The 21,939-nt window shown below is 33.9% G+C and overlaps 1 protein-coding gene across 1 annotated transcript; it reads right to left on the minus strand.

Annotated features, from left to right (window-relative positions):
* Positions 1-2,662: 2,662 nt before the first annotated feature.
* LOC112043595 (lachesin-like) lies at positions 2,663-21,339 on the minus strand. Its single transcript, XM_052884007.1, has 10 exons — positions 21,326-21,339; positions 20,582-20,702; positions 16,597-16,804; positions 13,384-13,539; positions 12,079-12,207; positions 7,735-7,872; positions 6,232-6,381; positions 5,580-5,648; positions 4,539-4,622; positions 2,663-3,747 (listed from the first exon to the last, which is right to left on the minus strand). Exons 1-10 carry the CDS (start codon positions 21,337-21,339, stop codon positions 3,659-3,661), a joined length of 1,158 nt encoding a protein of 385 aa, XP_052739967.1. The 3' UTR covers positions 2,663-3,658.
* Positions 21,340-21,939: the final 600 nt, after the last annotated feature.

Raw genomic sequence — 21,939 nt, forward strand, 5'->3', positions numbered from 1 at the left:
TTTTCAGATAAATGGTTATTACTAATATCTAGACTGACTTCGTATCATAATAAAAATATTATGATGTTGCTACCTATACTATTGAAAGTGTAATATCTAAGTCATAATAAATAATAATAATTTGAGTGATTTTTATGATCATAAGTAGGTATATGAATCGCACCAGTACTATGTTGAGAAGATAAAGATAAATGCCGACCAATTGGGGTCCAATTAATAATTATGGCTCATTCTTTGCGCAAAGGATCAGCCAGGCTGTCCAGCGCGAAAATGCAGCCAGTATTCTTGCCATCATTCCACGTGGGCATGATTTGTATAGTTATTAGGTTAAGTTAGCTAAAGTTCCTTATTATTTCTTTCTCAATAAAAAAAATAATAATATAGAAAATATCGGTCTCTTTTTTGTTGCGACAGGAGGAAAAAGAGGGCAATGTTTTCGATAGAACCGCTATTGGTCGACTTTTTTTGATGTTATGATGCTTCTTACTGGAAAATTATAGCTGGTGTTATATGAATCATTAAACTATAACTGCTATTCAGTGGTGTAACTATACCATCTAAGGCTCACCGAATTATTTGGGTGTTGCCTAAGAGAGATGGTCATTGTATTTGTTGTCAATGTTAGATTACTTATAAGCTCACAACCTCTCAAACTATAGGCACTTCGGACCGTGGGCTCATGGCAATTTGCCAGCCCTGCCATCCTATAGTTACGCCACTGTAATATGTATATGTTACCGGTAAATTGTAAAACACGTTAGTTTATAATCTCACTCGCAATATTGTAATCTGTCGATATATTGTAAACTGAACATACTAATTACAATTTAACGTGTTATTTTTCGGTTTACATATACTTTTTTTTTTCGTGTTGAGTAAGTGCCGATGGCTCCATGTGGGACCACTACAGCGTCACCGGGGGTATTTTTACATATACATATACCGAAAAATAACACGTTAAATTGTAATCAGTATGTTCAGTTCACAATATATCGACATATTACAATATCGCGAATGCGATTATAAAGTAACCTATTTTACAATTTAACGGTGACTTATACAATAAATGCTTTATAAGCATTTATGTTTACTTTCATCCAAATTAGTGTCGTACTAGTCCTAATAAAATCAATGACGGATATAAAAATGAATATTTTTTTATTTTGGGAATTGTTCACAAGCAATTTTATCATAGCTATTATTAATAATTCTGTTAAAATTAAATTATAAATAATGCATAATATAAATTAACATAAAGCACTTTATACATATAATTATGTAATAATATTGTCTTGTACTATAAAATAATAAGAATTATTTACAAAATTAAAACCAAGTTAGGTTTATATTTTGTTCTTTCACCGTATTTTTTCAAGTTGTCTTTATATTGTACTCCCCTTCCTACTCATATCTATTATGCGTGAAGCAGTACCTACTTGATTTTTATCTTTACTTAAATATACAACAGATTCCTTCGCTGTAGGTACCTCTTACTCGAGAGAGTGGACATATTTGAACTATGCTTGGATGCATCAAATATCAAGGATGATATTTGTATTTCAGATACCTATTTATTTAGGTACAAGACTTAAGCGTCCAACGTTTAGTCGGTTTGTCATATTTGCTTAGAATGTTGAACCACATTTTCTTTGGAGACAGATATTAGAGATACATACGTAGACAGAATAGTACTGCAATAAATAACATAATATTAAAAAAATCAAAATAAATGCAATATTACGAGTTGATAATAATGATTAAAATCATTCATATTAAGAAAATATAATAGTATGCCAAGGTTCAATGCATAATATAGGTTAAAGTAGGTAGTAGGCGGAACATGAATGGGATAACTGAACTTATACATTAGTATATTTATAATTATGATATATATTACATAAGTAGGTAATTTACATAAATTCTATGGGGTTAATACTATTTCTTGGATTTACGGTAAGCAACACTTTGATATTATTTTATATACATTTGATATTTTTATTAGTAAGTAGAATTTCGATATTAATTCAGATATGGCACAATTGCTATCGTAAAATCTATCAGTCTTTTATAAAGATACGCTTAAAATGGCAGCTTCTATTGAAATCTAACTTTTTGTACCACAGGGAGCATCGAAAACTTTGGTTCTTTTATAAATATAATAAAGAACTAAAATTTCTTATACTTCACTGGGGAATAAAAAGTTGGATTCATAAAGGAAGAAGCCAGTAAATTAGGCTCTACTAATACATTTTTTTTACAATTATACCAAAGTTTTTCTTCACCTTAATATTTATGAAAATCGTTACAATTGAATATTATAATTAAAATCAATAATAAGTAAATGATTATGTGGTAACGTAAGGTAATTTTTTTATAGTAAAACATGACCTGACTAGTTAAATAAAAAATAAAATACAAAGAAAATAGTACAAAATATCTTAAAAAAGCAAAACAAATACCTACGGATTGTAAAAAGTACTTTTATGCACGTAGATCCAGAACAAAATCAGGTTGTAAATTATTATTTTTTCACCTTAACCCAATCATAACTCGATCCGTCGAGTAGGCATATAAATGAAAAATAAATGATACAAAGTTTTAGTGGTAACTTTTACTGAGTATAGGTACTTTTAGTCTTAGAATAAATAAAAAAAATCAATAAAATCCAATCTCTACAACTGGGTTGCAAGGTGTATACCTAACTTGAGTATTTGCTTTTGAGCAAACTTTAAATATATAATTATAAAATAAAAACAACTACGAAGTTACACAGCACCTACCAAAATTTTCTTCGTTGAAAATCGTTTTAAGTTATAATCGTCTGGGAAATTCCATTTGACTTGTATTCAAAGTTACACATTGCACGTAGGTGTACAAGTTGGCTTTACTTCAGCGGAATGCACGGTTGTGAGTCGGGATACGAGAAAAGTTATATTCGACATTAGTTCTTCCTGAAGGACATTAGGCCTACGGATTTTTGGCTGCACGGCTAAATGTTTTTTCAAACGAACAATGTTAAGTTTAACTTACTGGTGTTGATACTAGAAATGATAGTAATGACCATAAAGTTTCGCTTGACGACAATAATCTCTGTTTCAAAGCAAAAATAACGGGTAAATTGATCTAGATTTAAAAGTATTCAAATTTAAGTAATTTCAGTCAAGCAAGAGTAAAACTTAGTTTTTAAAAAAAATCTCGTTTTTTATTTTGAAAAGCTCACAATATTTTCTGGTACATCATCATTATTATTTTATACGTTGAAAAAATTCTAAACGGTTTAAAAAAATTACATTTTTGTCGTAAATATTCGTAGAGTTGTGGATACAATTACCAAGTAACAAAAAGTTGCATACGAAAATGTATTGGATTTAGTTATTTGTTTATTTCTCGACTCTATATTTTTAGGCAATACTATGCGTAACCACATAAAATAATTTCAAATTATGCCTCCACAAAAGTATAGATCTTTATTGAAGTAGAAAGTCATAGGTATTTTACTTACTTGTAATTTTATAATTATTTAATACTACACAATTGTATTTCAACTGTTTTACACTGTAACAATAACTATATTAACTTCCACAGTTTCATTTGTTTATTAGTTCATTTCAATAGTCAATTGGCACTACAAAACTCCGACGTAGCTCTTAACCGCATGTCAGCTAATAAGCGCCATTGCCAGTAGGTATGACGGATGAATAAAGCCACGTATAGTTGATGACCTCGAAGACTGGGTCGACTCATAATCTAGAACAAAGCCCATTGTTAAAACTTTTAATTATGCTATGCCTAATGTGATTTTTGTAGAACTTTATTTATACATTAATTAAACAAATATATATTCAATTTCAAATTAGTCCTTGATTGCGATTTCACTTGATCTTAAGTGCAGTCTAAGATAGTAGCGGGCTCTACGTGGCATCGTTCCAGAACGCTTAATGACCTACGCTTGACAGTACCTACGTTTATGACGGTAGGGTGGTCACTCGCTACCGGCGATGCCAAGGTACAAGACCAGACCTGAGCTAACTTAAAATAAACATATTAAATCCTAAACTGACTCGAACAGGAAATCGAACCCAGGACCTCTCTGTTGTGAACCACATCACTACCAACTATACCGGAGAGGTTGTCAAAAATCAAAACAAATGTTAATGAAAAGCAATATTTTTTTAAGCAAATAGTCTTGCCAAACTTTTAATCTAGTCGGTTAAGTGGGTCATTAAAGCATAAAAAATACCAAGTAACGAAACTTTTTTGACTCTACTCATTTAATTCCATCCGAACACGTACTTAGTCAATACTAACTTAACAATAGCTACACTAATTTTCAAAAGACAAAGAAGGTTCTAAAGTTCTGAATTAGTCGAAGTCAATTTATACTCTATAAAAACCATTCATTTATACAAAAATAATCCCAATCTACTCGTTAATAAATTTCATTATCACTGTTATTATTCACATAAAAATAATATTGCGACTACAACCAGATAAAAAATTATATATTGAACGTTCAAAAGCTTGAATTGTTAACTCACCTAAATCTTTCCATTCTTCAACCTCGTAGTCTCCGATAACTCTATTCTCCGCTGAACTGTCTCTCCAACGATTCTTTTGTTTACCTAAAAGAAATCACATAAAACAATAAGAACACGACAATGTTATAACAAAGGATATCCAGGTTGAACACAATCGTAAAGAATGTAGAGGAAACCCCGAAATCTGTAACAATAAAAACGTACATTGGAAGTCAAAGAGCAAACAGAATCGTTTTTCCCACAATAATATTACTAACGACCCAATTGTACGGAAGCACTGGTTGCGGGGAGCAATAAATACAGAATTCACCGAAGGCCTTTCCCGATCGGGTTCAGTCCGACGATGAATGTATAAACAGCACGTGGGGGCAACAGAAGTTTGAGCTGCTTTTGGCCCTTCTAATCGTACTTTAGCTGTATTGAGTTTCAAATTTTCCAATAAGCAGTTCTACGGGGGAATTCGAGATAAACATGAAAAATTAATTTCAAATCAGATTCCGAAAAGGGTTTCATTGGATCGGAATGCTGTTATGACATTAATTTATTCAAGAGTTTCGAACTTTCTTATTGGTGGATGCAGATTTTTTCATTTGCACAGCGCAGGCATTCGATACCTCAATAGTTCCACGCTAAAGGGGTCGGACTCGTCACTGAGAGGTCGTGGTTCTATCCAAGCCCGCTGGATTATTTTTGTACCCCACCCCAAACATAATATTTTCTGACTAGTTGAAAGGGAACAGAAATTTTTTTCATTTACAAAAAAATATGGCATATATTCTTAAAAAAAATTGTATTCAAGAGTTTCGTACTTTCTGACTCTAATATTATGAAGAGGTAAAATTCATGGTGTTGTAGGGGGTAATCTCTGGATCTACTGAGCCGATTTTGAAAATACTTTTACCACTAGAAAGCTACTTTATTTGAGTATATTTTATTCCCGTATTCTAACGGGAACGGAAACTACGCGGGACGTCGACTAGTGAATACAGAAACAACATTTGCTTTCGCGCAGCGTATTTGATATCTAATTATGATAGTTACCTTTTTTCCTCTGAGGAAACGTCGGGACATAATTAACAGTGGTACTCGTTGTGGACGGTGCTGGTATTTCTAGACAAGCCAAAATAAATTACGTACAGAATAATGAAATAATGCACTAGTTTAAATTAATTACTACGGAAGCACGTTTCATTATGTAATCATGGAAATGAGTGTTGAGATTTAGATTCAGTTTTTTTAATAAGAAAACGTTTGCCATTTAAACTCTATAAAAGTGTCTTGATGGTCAAGTGGACGTGTTTTATAACGGATTTTGATGTCATAAGTTGTAGTCATGGGTGGCGCTAACATAACACTATGTGTTTTTTGTTTAGAAATTGATGTAACCCTGCATGGGTTGCTTAAAATAGTCTGATGATAACCTCTAATGATGGAAGTATCTAATAACAAACCTAATATTTTTGTAATGTTATTAAAATAAGTGAAATAAATTTTCGTTTTTTTTTTTCGTTTTCGTTAATCTATATTTATATTGTGAAGAGGAAAATTCTTTTACCATTAGAAAGCCACGTTATATTTGAGTCTCATAGACTATATTTTATCCCTGTACTTGTACTTCTCACGGGAACAGGAACTACGTGGCTTAAACCACGGGGCTATTAAGATATATAAGCAATGATTCTATGATGCTTACCATCTAAACGTATGAGCCCATCGGTCTCTCCTAGAGAGTTCTTGGCTACGCAGCGGTAAGAAGAAAAATCTCTAGACGACACTTTCCGTACAGTGAGCTTCATTTTTCGACTGTAACCATCGTCGTTTAGCGATGTAGTGTACTTGTTACCTGTAACCGAATTACTTGAATAATGAAATGAAATGAAAATATACTTTATTGAATACCAGAAAGAGCACAGAAACGATATAAAATATTTATAAAATGCACAATAGGCGGCGGCGGCGGCTCGGCTAATTTAATGTCAGATTGTGTTTCCTCGTGTATCTATGCTACGTAGCTCTGTATCGAGGTAAGGCAACGTAGCTAAAAGTATTTTAAGTATTTTTTATAAAACGCTTGGAGAAAAAACTGAGCAAAAACACCAGTCGCCCACCGAGGGTTCCTTACAAGCATTTGTAAGGAATATTCCATTCGTCATAAATCGAGAGCAAGACATAATAAAAATAATGAATTAAAATTATTTATGTGATAAGAAAACATACTATAACAGATTGTGCCATTACAGTCCATATGATACCTACTCCACATGACAATAATTGAGTTAACAATTCCAAATTTGTTAACCATTCCTCGCATACAGATTATGTTTTTTGTTATTTATTACAAATTTTCTAACGGAACCCTAAGAATTTTGATTTTGTACGTTAGATACGTTTTTTTGCGGCATAAACAGCAGCATCTTTTTATTACATTAAGTTAAATTTTTCATAGCCTCAAGGGATCGTACACCTGAGTATATTATGAGTTTAATTTCAACTCGATACCTTCAAGGGTTCCCAAGATCTTGACAGACGGATGAATAGACAGACAGACAGAAATAGGTACATCGGACAACAAATCTCATAAGTCCTCATTCGCATGATTCGAATATTCTATGAAGTTAAATGAACGTCTAACATACAAAATTGAAAATGCAACACTGCTCGATAAAAAGCGTTGTGTTTTAAAAACGCTGTCATGTGAACATTTACTTGGAAATGCATTTGTTGTATTTGAACGCTTTAGCGTCGGTTAAAAATAATCTCTTCAGAATTCCGTTTTTTCTTTTGAGGTATGGATCTTCAAAAATAAATACATAATTATAGGTATGCAAACCTCCTGCCTATCTATACTAATCTATACTAATATTATAAAGCTGAAGAGTTTGTTTGTTTGTTTGTTTGATTGAAAAATTTGATTTAAAAAAATCTTTCAGTGTTAGATAGCCCATTTATCGAGGAAGGCTATAGGCTATATTATTTTATCCCTGTATTACTACGGGAACGGGAACCACGCGGGTGAAACCGCGCGGCATCTACTAGTCAGAGATATTTTCTGTTTAGTATGTTCTTTTGTTCTTACGTACTAGTACTATGAGTAGTACAGATGTAGGTAGGAGGTTAAGGTTAAGGTTTTAATCAATAATAAACGTATTTTATTTATCTTAAAAAGCACTTAGCCAGTAATAGATTCGTTACTAACCGGATATAATCATGTCGCCGCGGTCCGTAGTCCAGTAGTTGATGGAGGAGGGGTAGGCCTCCGTGTGACACTCCAGCGTTACGTCCTGCCCTACATATGCAGCCTCCAACTGATTCGGGATCGATAGCATTGGCGGAACTGAAACGCAAGTGTCTATAAGTATACTACGTAGCACAACGTGGCAAAAATTTTCATTTTTATATATCTTATAATATAAAAATGAATCGCAAAATGCGTTGGTAAGCGCATAACTCAGCAACGCCTGGACCAATTTGGCCAATTCTTTTTTTAAAATGTTCGTTGAAGTTCTAGGATGGTTTTTAAGGCGTGAAAAATTCGAATAGTTGCCGGAAAAATCATAAAAATAGCCCTTTCCTTTTTCCTAAACAAATGTTTTCTAACTAAAACGTAGTCAATTTCAGCTTTATTGTTATTGTTTAAAGTACATATTAATAATAATTAGAAAACGGGGTAGGGTAGGGTAGGGTAGGGGTAGTATAGGGGTAGGGTAGGGGTAGATGAAAGTTTACATCGAGTTTCACGCGGACGAAGTCGCGGGCGTCCGCTAGTTTTTTAATAATTTCTACTTACTAAATTATCACTGCTAGTAAAAAGTATCTTTAAGAACATCCTATCTACGTAACAAAAGTATAATATATATATGTATATATAATTTATTATATACATAGATAATATATATTTTTAATGAAATCTATTTTTCAAATTAATAAGAAATAGCTAGAATTTATTGTTCCAACTATTTTTAACGAACTTCCGGACACGGAACATTTTTTTTAATGATACGAGTATATTTACGAACGTAAATACTGAAAGGATACTTTTTGGGATAACCTGTATAGCATCGCAGCAACACTTACAAAATAATTATGTAATTTGCTGTTGTTTTTTCTCTTTTTGTTTGTTTTTTAGTTTTTTATATTTTCTATTTATTTGTAATTACCAGTGCGCAGTAAAACAAACTGTGGTTTATGTTGCATTATTGTTTGGCTTAATTCCAATACGTATTTTGTAGAATAATAAATCAATAAAAAAAAAAATCTACTAGAACAACACATAAATAGAATGTTCTTTATGCCAATTAATCTGACTCCCTCCTTGTTTATTCAAGCGATCCCTTGAATGTGAACCATTAATGTAAATAAATGCTTATCATCATTTATAATCAGCGCCATACAAATGGCCATATTACTGAGCACATTTCATCACGGCCATAATGAAATTTGGAGTCGAATTTATAAGAAAATCTCATTGGTTAATCGAGCGTAAATTACGTGAACATTTTACGTGTCTTATAAGAAATGCAGAGCGAATGTGCCGAGATACGGAATGTGAATTAGGGGTAAGGAAATCGTCTCATTGCCTTTCGGGAGGCGGAGGCGACGGAGCGGGAGCGTGGAGAACAGATAGCCTGTAGCCATTATCGCGTTCTGGCCGTATTCACGTCAGCATTATGCTCTAATTGGGCGCAATTATGGCCGTCCTAGTGGAAGCCTCCGTCAGGTAGACGGGCTCTGTCCTCGTAAATACTCGTTAACGACTCCTGTTACAAGAAAAATAATTTTTGTGAACGCCGACTGCCGACGAACGAAAACTTTGTGAAAATGGGCACGTACTTACTATGCAGTAAGAATTTTCAGGTTAAGTTAACAGGGCGGCGAGAAATTTTCCGTTGAACACATCGCAAATTAAAATATGTGAGGTGTTTTAAACACTAATTACTTTCATTTTGTGCGGAAAATTGAACTGTTCCCATACAATTATGAACGATTTTTTGAAACAAAGTGTTTTAAAAAAATCTGTGCTCTCGCAATTTTCAAGAAGTACCTACTGATAATTAACCTAGTTTCTTTATATATAATGATAAATTACTCGTCTTTGAGATGTAATCAACATAAATTATGAATCAGGATAAAAATGTAAATGGCTTTTACTACAGACCGACGGAAAACACAACTCAGACTGATATTCTATTTTCACAAGCAGTAGACTAATTTACACGTGTTACATCCAATTTGGAAGTTTAATTGACATTGAGCACGTTAGTTCACAAAGTAACACGAGATAACGAAAACAATTGACATATTATACGTACATTTATGCGATGTAAACTCAGCTAAATTCAACGCTGCTTCTCGTTTGCCTTAATTACCATTCGTTTTAATTGAATGTCATTTTAATTTAGGGGATCATGTCAGTGTGACAATGTTTGTGATAAACTATTTTATTATCGATACTATCGAAACATAGTTCGACACTGAATTTAAATATAATGCTCTTGTTAAGTTTGTATTTCACGGACATAACAATTCAATGAAAATTGTTGTTTTCAAAATACATGTAATTTGTTATTAATAGTGTAAATATTTAGGTAGTCTAATTTAATATGCGTTTGAATACCTTCAAAAATCAGTAACCGGGTGAATAGTTAACATCAAAATTTGCCATATTATGCTTTCGTGCTCCGATGAGCATGTTAAACCTACGCTCTCAGATATTCATAAAAGCCGTATATAATATATTCGGTTGGCCCGTTTCAGGTTGGGAATATCGGATGATGGGAAGAATAAGCTGATTCTGTTTAAATAATGCAAACAGGATATCAAATTAATTTTCTGTGTAGTTAAAATTCTTGATTCTCGAGCTAACTGGGTTACCAGGTAATAAAAAGTTCTGAGCGTCGAGATAATGTAATGTACCACGCAATTTGTAGAAAATTGAAAGAAAGAAAGAAATAAACTAAATTTATTCATATTTAAAAGTTACAGACAGTCAATAAATACACTATCCTTATGACAACATGTCTGTCTGTAACTCTTAAAAAGAAAGGGTGTTCAGCTCAGCATATGCCGTGCACTACATAAAAGCATAATACACGGCGCAGATTTTCAGCTGAGACCCGTGTGACGTCACAGCTATTATGAATACATTAACATTGTGGTACATTGTGGTAACCCAGCTAGCTACCAGAACCAGAATAAAAATAAAAAAGTTGAGCGTCTCATCAAGATGAAGCTACTCACTGAAAATTAACTTGATAGTAATCAATTGTAAAAATGTTCCATGTATTCTGGGCTATATTTTATAATTCAAATACCAATTTCACTGGATGGATAAGAACATATACGAAACAACGATATTAATCTAACAGTAAAGTTAAATGAACAACAAAAAGCCTTGATTATAATTACTAAGTGATCAATACAAACATTTGCAACCCCATTTTCATTATGGCAAACACGTTAATCCTTCGAAGCGTTCCGTGATTAAATATTTGACTGTTATTAATTGGTATTGAAATAATAATTAAGTAGATATTGCTCTTTTATTGTAACCATGTTAAACCAGAAGTATTAATATTACATATTTATTAGTGAATTAAATAATGCGTATTTCAATATCGATTATGCGAAAACACCTTAAGAAGCTTTCGCTTAACTGCTGGATCAAGGGTACAGAAGGCAGTGATTCTTGAGACGGCGCGTATTGTGAAGAGGTTCCTCACTCTGGAGCCCTGACCACCGGTTGCTTGGGTACTCAAATGGCGAGACATTTGTGTCGTTGAGATTTGAGATTTGAATGTTAATTTTTTTATACATTTTTAACAGTAATTTGTATAATATTTTGTATTTTATTAAAATTTTTAAGAATTAAAAAAATAAAAGTACAAATGTTTAAATGAGAAAATAAAAACAATGTAGGTAAAATTTGTCTACTTTTGGAAGTCTGTTTTGAGTGTAGTATTCAGATGTACAGAGAAGCTCTTGATAATAAAACTGAAAAACTGTAAATCTGAAGGATTTTTTTAACGAAATGGGCCTTCAATGAATTAATATTAATTTATTATGAAACACGGCTAAAACTCACGTGAAACAACGAAAACGCGACACGTCGCAGGAACGAGCTCATGACTAAGGGCCCCGTATGGATTCAAAACTAGTCGGGTATACTCCGGCGTTGTATTACGTGAGTTTTAGCCGTGTTTCATAATAAATTAATTTGAATAATACTTCATAATAGCTTAAATTCTAAAAAGAACCTTCAATAATTTATACACATAAATGCTCTTCTTACCCTTATGTCCTAAATCAATCGAACTTTCTGAAATAGAACTAACACCGATTACTCGAAGACGCCTGGACCGATTTGAAAAATTCTTTTTTCGTTTAAGAGGGTATGCTTTCCAGTTGGTCCCATAGTAATCATGTCAAGATCTGATGATGGGATCCTGGAGAAATCGAGGGCAACGTTCAAAAATCGTAAAGCTACAACTATAGCGTTTTATATATTTTTTTAAACTAGAATATTATGGGAAAGTAAACTTACATTGCACCATGAGGACCACTCTTTTGCTGATAGATGGCGGCACACCGTTAGAAGCAATACATAGATATGCTCCCATGTGAAGGCGTGATACTTTGGAAATTGTCAGATTTTCCCCATCCACTACGTTCACTGAAAAGTAAATTTTTATTTAACATCCTAACCTTTCATTCGGAGGGCGTAGGTTCAATCCGGTCTGGGCATGCACTTCCAAATTTTCAGTTGTGTGCATTTTTAGAAATTAAATATCACGTGTCTTAAACGATGAAGCGTAAGGAAACATCGTAAGGAAACCTGCATATCAGAGAATTTTCATAATTCTCTACGTGTGTGAAGTCGCTGCGCCGGTTCAATCCGCATTGGACCAGCGTGGTGGACTATTGGCCTAACCCCTCTCATTCTGAGAGAAGACTCGAGCTCAGCAGTGAGCTGAATATGGGTTGATATTGATGATGATTTTTTTCACACCGAGGGCTATATATGAAAAATCGGTTCATAAGAAGTAAACTCCAAAAATAAATATTAAAAGTATTTGATACCTACTAGCAAGATTACAACTGACAATCTTGTATCTTAATATTTAGGCTACGCGACGATTGTGTAATTTGTTTGTATTGAAACAATTGGTCCAAGTCGTCATTTCGAGAGAAGGTCGGTCGATGTCTCGAAGCATTGGCTTGAGACATTTGGCACTACAATGGAATTTTCAAACTCGTCCCTTTCAAGAATTCGAATTATTCGAAATGTTCTTTCTTTATTTGATCGAAAATTCACAGTTATCCTTGATCTTTTCAAGTGGTTTCCATCTTTACGTGATTTTCGACCTATTTTATCAACCTTTTTCTTTTCCCTGTGTTTTGTTTTGTGAAATGTGTCAACATTACAATTGTTTGATTGAATTTACATTAGAATTTAAAATATATGCCTCTGTTAAATCAATAATATTTAAAATAGAAATCTTTTGGTAAAATAAATCGAGACGTCGATTTGGTAAAAAATCAAATCATTACACCTTAACCTTAACTTTACTAATGTGACATCAATTAAACAGATTCCTAGATTTTTTTTTATTCTACACAAGTTAGCCATTGACTACAATCTCACCTGATGGTAAGTGATGACGCAAGGAGGATGAAAATCCAGGCCGAAGCCTCTCACCCGCCAGACCTGGACCAATTCGGAAAACCTCAATCGGTCCAGCCAGGGATCGAACACAGGACCTCCTTGTAAATCTACCGCGCATACCAATGCGCCACGGATGCCGTCGATTGTATTTAAAGTAATAAGATAAATAAAAAATGTATTTACCTAATTCGCTGTTACAGTTAAACTCTTGGCCATCTTCACGTCTCCACATGACGTAGGGCTCAGGGTACCCCGTGGCACGACAAACCATGGTGACGTTTGTACCTTCGCGCACCACCATATCGGTAGAGGTCATATTGTCGATGATCATTGGTGGTACTAAAAAGAATATTATTTATACAAATTTACAGCTTCGAGTATGTTGACCTAAGATGCAAGCTACGAGATATCTTGTAATAAAGATACATTATTGTCTAATGGCAGACGTCTACTGATCCGCATCGCATGTATCGGACGCTTCACATGAAACGGATTTTATGTAGGTATTCTTTGTATAGAAAGTGATACAAGTGGGTCCACTGATCCGCGTAGTATGGATCGCATCGAAGGAATTTTATCTACTTCCGATATGTACGATGTGGATCAGTGGGTGCCTTCCATAGCACAGGGGGCATTAGAAATAACGTTCTCTCTTTCGTGCCATCTCAAGTAAAGAGAGAGAGAGCTACTTCATTTTCTTCTCGAGGTATTTTGCTAATGAATGCTAGGTGTACCTACACAAGTAGGTAGTTTAATGTAGCAAATAAGTCAACTATACGCGTACTAACATAGAAAAAGCCTTTAAAAACGATTTTTTGCTTGTTGTTTATGTGTTCCTAACGAAATCCGATTGCGCCGAAACTCTGGTAAGTTTATATAGTATGTCCGCGACTGTTCGTGTTTAAAATAGGGTTCAAAAAAGAAAATAATCTCTCCGTTAAGTTCAACGAGTACCAGGCATAGGTAGTAGATTTTTTTAAGAAAATTTTTCCTTTTTTTCCAGCCAGAAATTTTCTCAACAATTAAAGGCATCTAATAAGAATCTGATCAAAAAATCACTGACATACAAAACACATTATAGATACGAGTATATTCGTACATATTACACTCATACAATACATCGTATAATAACATGTCAATAAAAGTCAAGGGAACCTTTTTAAAAGTCTTTTTAGCTTTAAGAATTAGTGTAAATTATTTTAAAACCATTAGAGCGCATCTTTGCACAGTAACTGGGAACAGCTAGTAGGTATATTCGTATCTCGTACATACGAATGTCAAGACTTCAGTAACGTACCCTACTGGATGAGTCTTTCATACTCATTATATAACGGAAGTGAGACGAATACGCTACAACAATTGTAATTTACTCTGTGTCTGTCTGTGTAATGTATTCTGACGCGAATATTTCTAGATACAGTTCATGTGATCTAACAAAAACATTCATAAATGAAAGTATGAAAAAAAGAAGTGGAATAGACAGAATATGGACTCTAGTTTACAATAATTGTAAGAGTCGCGTTATTGTGGATATTGTCAGATTTTCCAGTTGCGGGAAACAAAACCCACGGCCTTGGATGTAGAAGGCAGGGTCACTACCCACTGCACCACTTGGTCATTAGTTAAATGTTGTCGTAATGATTCAATTTAGCTATTATGTAACGATACCTCGCATAAACACTTTTATATGGATTGGAATTTTTCACTTCCACATGAAAAGAAATACCTACATTTAAAAAGTGGGGTTTACTAACTTGTAAAGGATTAAAAAATTAAAAAAAAAATTGTTAGCATATAACAATTTTTTTTTTTAATTTTTTAATCCTTTACAAGTTAGCCCTTGACTGCAATATCACATGATGGTAAGCGATGATGCAATCTAAGATAGAAGCCGGTTAACTTGTTACATTTCGGTATCTTGGACCGTGGTACCGGAACGCTAAGTTGTTTGGCGGTACGTCTTTGCCGGTAAGGTGGTGACTAGCCACGGCCGAAGCCAAAATTTAAATCTAGTTTGGTTATTAAAAGCAATTTTTCGGCAAACCAGGTCAGAATTATTAACAAAGCGCGTTTATGTGTGTCAGGTCGTTGAACCAAATACAAGAAGATTGAAAACATTGTAAAGAGTAAAGTCCTGGGTCACGAAGATTAAAATATTTTAAAGGCACAAAGAAACTACAATGCCCTTTGGCGAAAAGAAAAATGCCCCAGAACTCTCGGAGATCCGGATATTAAATGAAATTTCGAGACTTTACCGCAATAAAGAATCAAACTTGTTTCCATAGCTATCTATTTATGACATTTGGCCTTCGCCAAGTCTTTGCGTGTCAGGACTGTATTGCGGTCGACAATATTTCAACTACAGTTGTAGGTATTTTAGACGACATCAATAAACTAGTATTGTAGATATCGCGCCATTACTTTCTTCTAATAGTTGTAATAGTTGTAGCCGTGATAGCCCAGTGGAAATGACCTCTGCCTCCGATTCCGGAGGGTGTAGGTTCGAATCCGGTCCGGGACATGCACCTCCAACTTTGCAGTTGTGTGCATTTTAAGAAATTAAATATCACGTGTCCCAAACAGTGAAGGAAAACATCGTGATGAAACCTGCATACCAGAGAATTTTCTTAATTCTCTGCGTGTGTGAAGTCTGCCAATCCGCATTGGGCCAGCGTGGTGGACTATTGGCCTAACCCCTCTCATTCTGAGAGGGGACTCGAGCTCAGCAGTGAGAAATATGGGTTGATAATGATGATGATGAATAGTTGTAAGGGAGCGTCCCTATTTTACGAGAAATCCACAGATAACTCTGGCTTAAGTGCGTCTGTTTGCTTGTTATGCTACACGACTATACTGATTTAATTTTTTTTTTCACAAATACTTAAGAGTTATTTGAGTAATTTGTTAATGTGGACTTATAAAGACTTAGACCGACTTTTTTCATTAATCTATTTAAAATTGTGAAAAATATAAAAAAAATACGATGTCATATTATAACGTGATATTTTTTAACTTAATAAAATAAATTATACATTTTGAAATCCAAAGATAATAAATAAATAAAATTTTAAAAATAACTTTATAAAACGTAATATCTCGTTATTGTATAAAGCGAATTATATTACTTAAGTGTTTTTCAGATAGCATGGACACGGTAACAATTGCCTTATGGCGTATACTATAATCGTGAGTCGCGGCAAACTTTCAAGAGTGAAACGAACGTACCCATGCTATCTGAAAAACACTATAGCTACCTGCTACATATAGGTAAGTACTATCTTTGCTTAAACAAACATGCCAAAATGACACGAAAAGTGAGTCAGCATAAATGTTTCTAATTTGCGGTGAATATACAATACAGCAACTTAAAGCGTGAATTAATAAACAGGAACAAACCGACAACTTGTAGATAGCCCTTTCTAGACCGCATCGGGTCTGTGTTGACCTGACACATGTACCATCCTCTGTCCACTTCTTGCACGTTCTTGATGTGAAGGTACCACGAGCGGTGGTCGTTGTACGACAGGCTGATGCGAGGGTTCTGGGTTATTATGTTGTGGTGGATGCTGAGGATGGTTTGGGTGTCCACTCGTACCCATGCAACCTATGTAACAGATACAATTTGATTAGTAATAATACAATGAATAAGTATTAAAATAAAAAATTACAACTGACTTAAAAATATAAACATACCCACGAAACTAAAAAGCGACAAATAACAATATAATATTTTTTATCTACTAATCACTTTGAAGTCGATGTTGTATTAATTCAAGGCATACGTATATCATAAAGATTTTTCTTTCTCAGACATTCTTTTTTCTTTTTTTAGTAACGACAAAAAAACAACAATACACGGGCAGGGCGATTTTTTGTAATAAAAAAATATCAAAAAAAAATTATCATTAAAAAGTTACGCGTTTCTTACATAAAAAATATACAAATCGAATTGTATATCCCTTTCCCCGTTTTTCGTTGGATGAAAACCGGACTTCAAAATTATGTTACGCTAAAAGCAAAAACAACGTCGTGGTACAATTAAAGATACAAAGGCGATGCCATATAGATAGTGTCGTTTAATTAGTTTATGATCTTGATCTCTTATTTCTTGACTTTATAACGTCCGCGAGAAAATCAATGTAAACTTTCAACACTGATTTCACCACATTAGGGGTTGAATTTTATGAATAAATTTTTAAACGGTAAAATTTTCCATACAAACTTTCAACCCCTATTTTCCTTCAAACCGATTAGTAGATATCTTATAGAAAGGTACGATGTTATTTATCGCTTTTCAGTAAAACACCTATGAAGGCAGATATTCTCAGAGATATGGGTAGAATAAACATTCATGTTGTACCTTTTCCCAGTTAGGCCGCTACTATCTTAGACTGCATCGTCACTGAATAAAAAAATTTAGTCTATAAAAAAAATCTCAAGTACGTCTTACACAAAACATCACCCAAATCGGTTTATCCATTTATGATACAGACGTTGTGAATAGTTGTGCAAATATAAGAGACATTTGAATGTTTTTATACAATAAAATATTAAGTATGTACAATGCATGAGAATTTCTAAAAAAAATATTAAATTTTCCCAGTATGTTATAATAATAATAATAATAATTTTTATTTAAAGGTATTTACCCAATATAAAATATACAAAAGTAATAATAATAATAATACAAAAATATAAAAATTCTAAAATTATATATAAGGAATTCTTATAACTTATAAGAATTCCTGTATGCTTCAGGTTATGCGGTAACGTTTATCATAATGTAAGGTGTATTAGCATCGTAATGTTATTTTTATGAATGCTTTCTTACAACACGAGCGACCATGAAAGCGAATGGGGAAGAAAATTAATTTACAGAAACGGCATTACCGTATTTACCGTGGCCCGCGGTTTTACTTGCGTGGAATGCATTGTCGAGGGAGTATAGGAGTAAACAGTACCACTTTCATAGTATTAGTATAGGTATACTAAAGGTAGGCCAAAAAAAAAAAATAGGTAATTGGGATTTTTCTTACAAGGAAAATCTTAATAGCAGCCTGAAGTTGGGAAGTTGGTATTAGTACATCCCCGTGCTTCGGAGAGCACGTAAAAGCCGTCAGTCCTGCGCCTGATCTCTCACCGGTCGTGTCGGTCTGCCGTCCCATCGGATTTCGAGGGTGAGGGAAGAGAGAGTGCACCTGTGCTTGCGCATACACTTGTACACTATAATATCTCCTGCGTACATGGTTAATCTCACCATGAGATTAGCCGCCGTGACCGAAAAGTCGGTCGGGAGCATATTATTATTATATCCACCGAACAGAAAACGCTAAAACCTTACGCTTTTAGTCTTAAATCCGTGAGTATACCAGTAACAAGTCTTTTGTTATTTTTAGTTTAGTTAAATTTTTATTAACTTTTTTCAAGTTTTATCCGCAGTAATTGATTGAATATCGTCAAAATGGAAAATGTAATGCGGTTAAAAGGGAAATTAAAGCGTACATTGATTTTCTCGCATAAAAAGGTGCGGGTAGTAGACTCCGCGCCATGAAAGAAGTCCGGCAACTAAAACCTGAACTAAAATAGACAGCGCCTTACAAAAATGATAATAAGACCGCTATTGCCAAATGACAATGAGACGCCATTAAGACATTAGCGCCGCGTCTACGAGACTTGTTTCGTGGCGCGGGGTTTATCAACGTAATTTTTATGTAAATAGTTCTGTAACATGACATAATGTTAACGAGAATGGATTGACTTTCCACACGAGATGTCATTTATCATTAGAAGTTTTGGTAATGACGAGTAGATTTTTACGTAAAACCCGTACATTTTATTTGTACTGGTAGTCTGTGTACATACTTGACTTATAGTTGAATTGATTTACGTATTTGATGACATTTCTAGCACGGTTATTTATTTATGTTTGCTTTACTAACTGATAAAAAATATACTGGATTTCAAGGTCGGTTCAATTTAGGAATATAAAAGTCACTAATTCAGAAATTGACATACAATGTGGTAAAACCTTACTGGTAAAGATATATCACAAAAATATTAAGCGTTCTGGTTTGATACTATCGATACTAATTGTGTAGGGTTTACTAATAAATTCAAAATCAAATTCATCCTTCCTTTTACTACTGCCACTGGGATGTAAATTCGTTGACATCACATACCGGTTATAACGTTAATTAAAACAATAAGTATTTATGGGCTGAACATACTCGAAAATAAATCGAATTATAATATTTCTGATAAACTACATTTCTATAAACTGTAAAAATGCAGTACGTACAGTAAACAATACTCCATAATAATAAGTAAATACACATCCATAATGCGTATTAAAAAAAAAGTATAAAAGAAAGGAGCTCAATTTATATTCCACACTATAATTCGAAATTCAGGACACACAATGAGGTAATTCAATAACGTCTTTGTTCCACGCCACAGCGCGGCGCGAGCGTGGACTTATTTACTTGTCAAAGAATATTAAATCGTCTTCTAAAACTCTATTCTGCTTTTACCTACTCCCACTTAAATCCGAGTACTCAGCGTGCCATTCCAATTTAGCTAACTAGCCGTCCTGCATGATTAATAACCGGCGAATCGTGCATTCTGAGCAAAGTGATATTAAGTTGGCTTGTTAAAACTTCGTGCGGCACACAATGGAGTTGTATTGAATTTATATTACATACGTACTCGTATTATATAAGATGTTCTATGTTTAAGTTGAGTAATATGAGCGTGCTAATAATAGAAGTATTGTATTATTGGTATACTATCACTGGCCATGTCAATTATACTATTAACTATTTAATTACCTTTATACACCTCACAAGGAAAATGACGTAAATAAACCTTTGTTTACGATGTTTTTCCTTCACTGTTTGAGGCACGTGGTATGCAGGTGCATACCTAAGAATTCTTAATTCTCATCTTGTGTGAAGGCCCGCGTAGTGAACTAGACCCTTTCATTCTGAGAGGAGACTTGTGTTCAACAGTGAGCCGAATATAGGTTGTTAATGCGTTAGGTTTCTAATAAATCCCTGTAATTTTATGAATTCAAGATGCAAAATTTATTAACATATGCAGCACTGAAATCCTCTCACCTGTTTGAAAAATCTTAAGATCAAGTTCAAGGATTTTGTGTAAATAAAGTCTATTAAAATATTCAGTGAATAAATCTTTAATGGCACAAATTCAACGATAATTTATTTAAGAATTCCCAATATATCAGCAAACACGATTGAAGGAGGAGTTCCAAGTTAAGTATTGTTAATTAAAGCTACTCGTAACATTGTTACCAGATCCGAAACATTCTAAATAAACTCATTATTACTCAATTAACGTTCATAATGAAATTAGTTCATAATACCTTGTATCCTCTGAGATCCTCGACGACGCACGCGAGGAGCGCGTCCCTTCCCACCGTCACTGTGACGTTTGGGACCGGCTCCACGAAACGGGGAAACAGGGATTCTGCGAACAATAATTTACTTTACTAACTTTATTTTACTTACTCTACATTAAAGTTAAACCAATAATATAATATAAAATCTCAAGTCCGGTGTTTAAAGTCTCGGCTGAACCGATTATAAGTTTTTTTTTGTATATTTGGCATGAGAATTATTTATTAGATAGATTTTCACTAACGCCTTATCTTCAGATTCTTCGATATAAGGTAGCGATTTGTGTTCTTTGCCTGCCTTGTGAAGTTGCTCGTTGTTTAAAGGCGTTGGTTAACCACTTACTGGTATCATCAGTTGGGCCATTTGATTTGAACCCACGAAACGGGGATTCTGCGAACATTATTTACTTTGCTTACTTTATTTTGTTTTGTGACGCAATTAGTAGATAATACTGTTTTCAATAGAGAGGTAAATGGAGAACCATAGAGGAGATTTGGGATATACTCAAGCGCCTTATATAAGCCTCAGTGGCGAGCGTTTCATGCTGTTGAGTATCTTCACAAAGTATGATCCCTCAGTATAAGTGGATACGATAATGACAACTAAATATATAATATCAGAGACACTCAACCAGCACGTTATTTATACACAAGCCACTATTCAAAATATATTTACTTATATTGAACAGACTTTAGTTGTCCAAGATTTACTGCGTATTTTTCATATTTGGGTAAGTGTGCCACCAGCTTTAGTGATAAAATATTCCGTAGCCTAGTGTTTGCGTTCGCCGCTATTTGTTCTATTTGAAACTCGGAAAGTAAAAGCCGATCAAAGGCTCTGCACAAAGTTCCTGCTCGCTTTATTTGTACTAGAATTATTATGGACGTTTTTAAAAATAAAGGAGACGAATAGGACGGTTCCGTTCTTGAATACCGATTTGAAGTTTAAGGAAATGCACTTTTTTAACCGATTTCTAAAATGGAGGAGGTACTTACTATAATCAGCATGTTTTTGTTAAATCTCTTTATTTTAGAGACAACAGGGCAGGTTAAATAATTGAGTAAATACAAATATTTACTTTAATTATTTATTTAACTTTTTGTATACAGCCATACAATTGTCTTCCGGTACTAAATTAGAAGACTTGATTATGATAAAATCACCATTTTATTCTCTTTCAAATCGTTCCGATTGCTGTAAAGTCATAATCACTTGTCTAACAACCTACAGTATAAACCGGTAAGTGCTGAGTATAATATTGGATTCCGTTCAGGCTGTACAGCGAATAAAATGATAATCGACATTACAGAAACACGATGGTGAT

Source organism: Bicyclus anynana, chromosome 10 (genome assembly GCF_947172395.1).
Source record: "Bicyclus anynana chromosome 10, ilBicAnyn1.1, whole genome shotgun sequence".
NCBI lineage: Eukaryota > Metazoa > Arthropoda > Insecta > Lepidoptera > Nymphalidae > Bicyclus > Bicyclus anynana.